The 7,735-nt window shown below is 41.6% G+C and overlaps 1 protein-coding gene across 1 annotated transcript; it reads right to left on the reverse strand.

Annotated features, from left to right (window-relative positions):
• Positions 1 to 1,006: 1,006 nt before the first annotated feature.
• Positions 1,007 to 3,264, reverse strand: LOC138260800 (uncharacterized). The gene is made up of 2 exons (XM_069209245.1): positions 2,394 to 3,264; positions 1,007 to 2,291 (listed from the first exon to the last, which is right to left on the reverse strand). The coding sequence occupies exons 1-2, from the start codon at positions 2,874 to 2,876 to the stop codon at positions 1,662 to 1,664; spliced, it is 1,113 nt and encodes a 370-aa protein (XP_069065346.1). The 5' UTR covers positions 2,877 to 3,264; the 3' UTR covers positions 1,007 to 1,661.
• Positions 3,265 to 7,735: the final 4,471 nt, after the last annotated feature.

The raw sequence follows: 7,735 nt of genomic DNA on the forward strand, positions 1-7,735 counted from the left end.
ATCCCTTCTTTAAGCTGCACACTTTCCACTATGAATATCTCATCGCTGAATGTTTGCTGGTAGCCTTTGGTGAAGACCCCCTTCAACTTTGAAACCCTGACATGATCCCCTTCTTTTAAATTCGGTTTCTTGACCTTCGGCGTGAGACGCCCGCCGTACACCGTTCTCCACACCGTTAACGAATTATCCCTTGTTACCTTAACAGGGGCCATTTTGATTGTCCTGTGGTAGGTGGCGTTATAAACATCTATAAAAGCCTTTAGAACATCCACGTATCTGTAGGTGTTGTTGGCGGTGAAATATCGCCACATCTTCGACTTTAAAGTACGGTTAAAACGCTCTACAACAGCAGCCTTTACCTCTGTGTGCGTTACAAAATGTTGAACAGCGTGCAGGTCTAATAATTTTTGGAAATGTTTGTTTAAAAATTCCTTTCCGGCGTCTGTTTGTAGTTTCTGGGGCACACGCCCGCTAGCGAAGATGTCTTTAAAAGCAGCTGTAACGCTGGTACCACTTTTATCGTTTAATGCCTCTGCATAGGCGTATTTGGACAAGACATCTATGACGGTTAATATATACATGGCGCCATCGTTATGTTTTGCTAGATCTTGAAGACTGATTATGTCGGCCTGCCACTGATAATCGAGCTGTGCGTTAACAACTGTGGCCCGCCTCTTAAAGCGCCTCCTGGCAGGTTTGTGCAGCGAATAAGCCTCTTCCCCAGCTAACCAAGTCTTCACACTGGCACGTTTTACAGATTCATTTTCAGCTCGAGCCCTTCTAAATAGAGCTTCGGAACCTCCGAAACTTCCAACCCCATGTTTATCGTAATAAAGCTTCCTTAAATCCGCATCCGTCATGTTGTCTCCCACCAACACCACGAAATGAAAGACGCTTGTTTTGTGTAAAGTCATTTTATTAAACATGAAAAACATAAAAAATGGTGCTGGGCTACACAACCAACGGGTATATGACATTTGGTGCTACAGAGTTTATAGATGTCATAACGCTGGACCGCTGTGGTCTTTTTACAAACGTATACATAGTACAACCCCCACTACACATGTTACTCAGAGTATGGCCTTTCACAAACGCTAAGCGTCACAAACTTTGATATTTTTATGGCTATACTCTCAATAGCTCTAGACAGGACTTCCCGCTCCCCACGCCTATAACTCTGAACACTCAGGATACTGACAAAATTCAACAGTTCATACAGTTCTAACCAGGACCATTCCGAACCTTTATTTGTGACATAATCTTCAGTCATGTTCACCAACGCCTCGTGTATCCCCGTCTCAGGTGAAAGTCTTAACTCTCGAATGTGGTCTTTGTCCGAGGTCCGGCATTCAACAGATGCGTTTAGCCGCCCATTGATACACCACTTGGCGATACACAAATGACTGCTACATTGCAACAAGGCTGAAGGTTCCGAAATGTTCAGATACCGCAGAGTCATAGGATGTATTTCAGCTATTCTTTCTTTAACCAGCACAAAAATCAATCTCCCGATACAGATGTAGCCCGGTTGTAACTCATAGGCATCTTGCATCTCGATACCCGGATTCCCCGCCTAAAAGTGAGTAAGTATGGAGCGTTAAGTAACACATTCATGGTCTACTTTTTTTTTTTTTTTAATTAATTAATTTATTTTATTTTTTCTAAAACAGCTTTCGTGGGGCTAGAGACTTCATTCTTCTGTTTTTATGATAAATGTCACACATTCGTCTTTTTATAACCCGTTCTAACATACTTATGTCAAAGTGGGGACACATACCATGCATGCGGTCGAGTTTTGAGCAGGGCTCAGCAGCGTATCGGATCTCATTGACAGCCGCAGCCAAGACCTTAATCATATCACTGTGGACACCTTTCTTCACAGCCGACAGCCCATACACAACCCTTAACAACCTATATAACCGGTGAGGGTCTATCCGACTACAAATGTGGCGAATTATTCTTGGTGTGTATGCATCGTATAAACATTCATGAGCATCCTGTTGAGGCGCATTAATTTTATGCCCGTAACAAAGATCATAATAATCCCGTTTAACACAGGCGTTCACAGCGGCCGCTGCAAAACCTTTAACTGGCCATATGGTGGCCCAGGGTACGCCCGGAGCTTCCTTTTCAAAATCGCGGCTAGTGTAGGTGCAGACACATTTCTTACGAGGCTCTTTGTTCTGGCTTGTAACACTTCCAGACTGTCTGGAACAGCATAAGCAGTAAAAATTTACGGCGTTAACCTTTGGAGTTGACCCTTCTAGAGGCTCACTTTCTTCAGCTACGTTCTAGGGTTCAAACAGAAAGCACAAGACACATTATTAGTTAAATGTATGACATTAGAGTATACAGACATAAAAAAAAAAAATAACAAAACTGTAATTACCAACCTCCATATTCGCATCACACTCAGAGGCTCCTCTGAAATCCTGGGAGTCGCAGAGGTCCATTGGGGCAGAAACAGTGCCGGAGCTTACACCTGACGGCTGTACAATAACGGCCTCTGACTCGGTGGCCTCCTGGTCGCCCATGTCTTCATAGATGGGCGAATTCGGTGGTGCTACACATTCTTCAACATCTTCAATGTCTATGAAGTTAGATGCAACACTTAATTCATCTTTCGAGGCATTGCTGTCGCTGTCGGGCCCCTTAATAGGGGATATCTGGGTCGACACAGCCTTGAGGTTGAGCTTTTCAAGCCGGTAGCAAAGTTCCTCTTCAAAACCGGTAACATCGGTATCTTGGGTGGCAGGGACATCCTGTTGTGCATTCTCATCCATCGTAAGAGGGGCGAGGGTCCGGTAATATCTACCAATAGTGTTCAGGGCCCCTGAGGAGGCTGCTTTTCTTGCGATCGGATTGTATCTCTTCATGGCACCTTGCCAAACTGTTTCAACCCTGGTTCACGGTTTGACAGCCGGTTCTAACCAGCTCCTTATATGCAACATTTCAAAAAAAGGGGGGCTAACACGTGACACCATGAGGGCCCCTAACTGGCACTTGGGCATGAATGTCTGACATGTCCAGACCTGTCCCTCTCAGGCTCTGAAACCACTTGCACAACACTAAGTCATACTTTTTTACACAGCTCATAGGCCATCACCCAGGGGCTAGGACCCAGGCACAAGGCTAACACGTGACACCACGTGTTCACAAACCACGTGACACCCCCATGCACGTCACTTCCAGGGAGGGCTTTCTGGGACACCGGAAGTCCCAGCCACCGGATATTACGTCATTTCCGGGGCGGGATAACTGTCACTTTTAATATGGTGATTAAAGGTATCCCTTCCTACTACTAATGAGTGGCAGGGCAAAGATGAGAAATTACAGACCTCAACGCTGCCCAACTATCATGGCTATGTCCCAAGGCCTGTGAAATTCAAGTAGTTGTCACTGCCACCTAATTTTCTACATAGCTATTGTTTGATGGATTGCTGGTGGGTGGCACAGGCAGAAATTCTGCAGTCTGAATGGAGGCATCCCAGCTTCAACACCTACCACATTTGTGGCGAGAAGTCTGGAGTTGTACCATTGATGGAGGTAGGAGTGGGTGCAATTTTCATTATGCCGGTGTAACTTCTCATAATTTTCAGCACTTTCTGTTAAGTTTTTTGATGTGAAATACCCTCCATAAAGCTGCGTCCTGTAATCTCAAACCCGTGTGAGTAAAAATCATATTGTGGGAATGTGGAAACAACGTACAAACACAAAGAAAAAAGCTATTGTTTACAGCACTTGTGTTTTTCTATGCTATTTTATATCATGAAATGCGTCCTCGCGTAACACATTTCATGCTAAAAAATTACGCTAAATGTCAGATTTACATTTTGAATACTTTTGTGTAATGTTACTTAATTTTCTAAAGTTTCGTGTAATTATGCAAATCTCACACGACCCTGTCTGTGGGAACATTGTCCTCGTTCTACCCACGTTTAAATAGACAACCTGTGGCGAGGGCAAGCTGCACGTTTGCTAGCATTGGAAAAAACATTCGATACACTTGGAAACTTCTTCATTCTGAGTAGCTGTCAGGTCTTCTCCACTATTACTTACACGTTTTTCCATTTGCCAATTGCCAATAAAGTGTATTTACAATGTCGGCATAATCAACAGAGGTAGAGCTTCAGAATTACAATCTGATTGCTCTCTTTAGTCTGGAACAACACGATATTTTTGTTCCGTCTACCTCAGAATAGGCCTAAATTGAGGTAAGTGATTTTATTGCAAGGAATGTTAGATGTGAATTTCAATTTATTTGCCCTTGGTAAATGGCAGTGTTTAGATTACTTTATCAACAACTGCTTCCATATAGCCGTGCTCACTCTCTGTCTCAGTTAATAGTTATTTGAGTGTTTTAAAAGCAGCATCGCGGCATTCGAAAGAAAAGCATTACAATTTTGGGGAAAATAATAGTGTTGCATTAATGTCATGCTTACAATTCTCCTACTGAATCCCATTTCGAAACCACTGTCAATTTAGAACAGTAACCTCAATGAATTTCAAAAGCCTGGAAGAGTGCCATGTTCTGTAATGTTGCTGGCTGCCACACAATCGCCCAAACCAGTCACTGTACACATTAGTTTTGCGAAGTATGACTGATGGATTTCCGCAAATGACATGAAGCCAAGATTACCCGCCCCAAAACAGATGGGACCCAATTGTGTGTTTGTGCTCTGCATTCTAAAATGCAGAGGGCTCTCTATCTATGGTTTGAGGATTATAGAATGAAATACCAATCTTAAATGAGTACACTGCAAGAGCATTTTATGATTGCTCCGGTCTTTTGAACTGCACCTAGTCAGTTTCAACACCACTGGGAAAACGAAATTACGTTGACTATGCCATGAATTACATTAGAAGAAAATAGAGCCGGCAACCAGATAGATATACGTGCAGCCATTCGCAGAGAATTATTCTAGGATGTCGAAGGTAGTAGTTGGAGAATAGTCCTTTTAATGGCTCAATTCATTCACGAAAATAAATTGTGATGACCATGCGTGAATAAATTACGTGTATGGGCTCGCGCTGTACAGCTATATACAGCTACGTAGCAGTTTGCAAGGCTAGACGTTCGAATCTGGAACACGTATCATTAGTTATTCCAAGGAACCAGAGCCTGCCATTAATTTCCTCTGTATTGTGCCTGTGAAATCAGAAGTAAGAATTCATAGTATGAGCTACACATATTTGTTATTTTTTGAATTCACAAATACGTTAATATTTTGCCTTCTACCTCTGTCAGTGGAGTGCAAATATAAATTCATATAAAACGACTACATTTTGTAAAAATTGAAAAGAGTGTTGATGGAGCCCTGACTATAACTATAAATCTGGAGTCTGATGAACCTTTTCTTCTCAGTTCTCAGGGAAGAGGGGAACCTGCATCAACTTTATTCAGAGCAATTACAGTGTAACTCACAGAGCCACACATTGAATCTCAGAGACATCTTAAGTTTCAAAGGGCTTTATTACAGACTCAAAATCAAACTTACATAAATGAGTTTTAAAATCATAGTATAGATATACACAGTCAGCAAAGGAGAGTTAAAGGGTCATACTATATTAAATTTCACAAGCATATAAAAGACAAGCATATGAATAACGATAATGCAGAAAATCAGAAACAAAGACCATTGCTTAAATTCTGAAATCATGTTCTCCTGACTGACCATTTAATCTAAGTGTAATCATTCTAAGACTAAAGTTTTCTGAGTAAAGAGTCAGCAAATAGAATCTTCAGTAGAAGTGTCTGTTAAGAGCGGTGCAGCGGCATGAAGCCATAGAACATCTCAGTAAGGTCCACTCTAGACTAAGGATAACTGAAATCTGCATCTGTCACTGGATAGACCACACCTTTAAGTCCCTGCCCTTCGAAGCTTACATCATTTCAAAAGCATTGTCACTGAAAAACAAATCGATAAATTATTTTTAATTGGTATGTTGACTTCAGAAACTCTCCACTCTGACCTTGTACCCCCTCACATTCTCAGGAACTTCAGAAGAATTACTGCCACCATTCCAAACGACTGCCCTCATGATAACAGCGCCTCTTGCAAATGTTATTATCTCTCAAACACAATGGGCTCCTGATTAGATCAACCTGGGATCCTAGCACCTCCATCTCATAGAAAAACATGAAAAAACAGCCATGCATTGAAGTTTAAGCGAGACAAAATAATTGTGGCCTTCACTCCAGCCGAACTAAAGAAACACGAATATACTTCAGTTTAAATGAATTCTGTTGCTTATAGTTGAAATACCAAATGATTATGCAAAGCAATACTTTAAAAACATTATTACATAACATCATTTCAAATGAGGATTATATGCAGCTTCTTCAAGACGTTATATTCAACTGTACGCTTTCTTCATGTGTATTGCACTGCACCATTTAAATGAAAACATCTCCTCATGTTATACAGAAATGTGACCACCAAATTGTGACCACTAGAAATGTGACCACCCTTTTGCATTCATGTTAAAGAGGCATAGCGGCACAGCTGGATACACTCTCTCAGTGTTCAGGCTATGTACATTATATTTCATTCATAACTATAATCACTAGGTGAAACGCATGTACAATGGCTCCACTTCTCTGATGAGTCTCTGCAGTACCAAATCCAGATTTTAAAAATAAACTGCCTTCCTTTCTGTTAAGCTCTTCCCTCCTATCTTGGGAGGAGCTGGAAAGGGAGGTCTTCCTGCTCATAGCACCTCCCGAGGACTACTACACCCTCCTTACCAAAATATCACTGAAAAACGGGGTGCATCATAAGGAATGGGGCAGGACTGATGCATCAGATGCAGTGCAAATAATAAGTGGTAAGCTATAGGAGCGTCAACTCTTTTTGAAGTAACTTATTGTTATAAAGAAAACTGAGGCAAAAAAAGAAAGGGAGCCTTTATGCATCCTCAGGCCTTACTCCAGAGCACAACTGTTGTTTCTTTCATGAACATTCTAAAATAACTCCTAGTGGGGTGATCCAGTGTTGGAGTAAGGTACGGGGGAAAAGGAAAGGAGAAGAGGTATAAAAGAGAAGGAGTAAAGTAAGTACAACGCATCTCCCTCTAATAGAAAGGAGACAAAAATGAGGGTTACAAAGGCAAAACCGGTTATCAACATTCCTTATAACATGTTTTGGGCTGATTGAGGAATAGCAACATTATAAGGAATGTTGTTTCTTGCCAGTGGTTCCAATAAGAACTTTCTGGCTGGGCGTCGCTTGACGATGATTCCAGATTCCAGTCATTTAAGGCTCGAATGACTGCCCAGAGACATTGTGTGTTGTTCATGTTTTGCAGCAATAAAGGTTTTACTACATAAGAAACTGCCCCTTCATTTGTGCCTTATCACTACATCAAGTGGTGACGAGGACAAACTAAGATGATTTCATCTGAACAGCACCTTTAGAACGACTCATTTGGAGCTCCCAGGCAGAGTACTCAGCAAGCTTGGGTCATGTGCACATTTGCCAATGTCTTACAGCTTTATATTTCTTAGGCATAATTAGTTTGCAGGGAACATCAATGAGTGTATGTTTTCAGGAAATATCATACCAGTTCCTACGACGTAAAACATATATTTTCAACAGCCATACCTCCACAAGTCTTCATCCTCATCACCTTTTGATGCAGTCATTTGCTTGCTTTGTGTAATGTTCTTCAGGACCTATCTGGATCACTTGTACTGCTTTTTTCCCCATTTCTAATCGTTGCCTGTCTATATACT

This window comes from Pleurodeles waltl, chromosome 10 (assembly GCF_031143425.1).
Source record: "Pleurodeles waltl isolate 20211129_DDA chromosome 10, aPleWal1.hap1.20221129, whole genome shotgun sequence".
In the NCBI taxonomy this organism is placed as follows: domain Eukaryota; kingdom Metazoa; phylum Chordata; class Amphibia; order Caudata; family Salamandridae; genus Pleurodeles; species Pleurodeles waltl.

Bases quoted from the DNA above. Each gene is read 5' to 3' on its own strand.
- LOC138260800 (XM_069209245.1), bottom strand. From the start codon at position 2,876: ATGAAGAGATACAATCCGATCGCAAGAAAAGCAGCCTCCTCAGGGGCC. The intron at 2,292-2,393 runs GTTGGTAATTAC...TTTGAACCCTAG, and splicing joins AGTGTGATGCGAATATGGAG to AACGTAGCTGAAGAAAGTGA.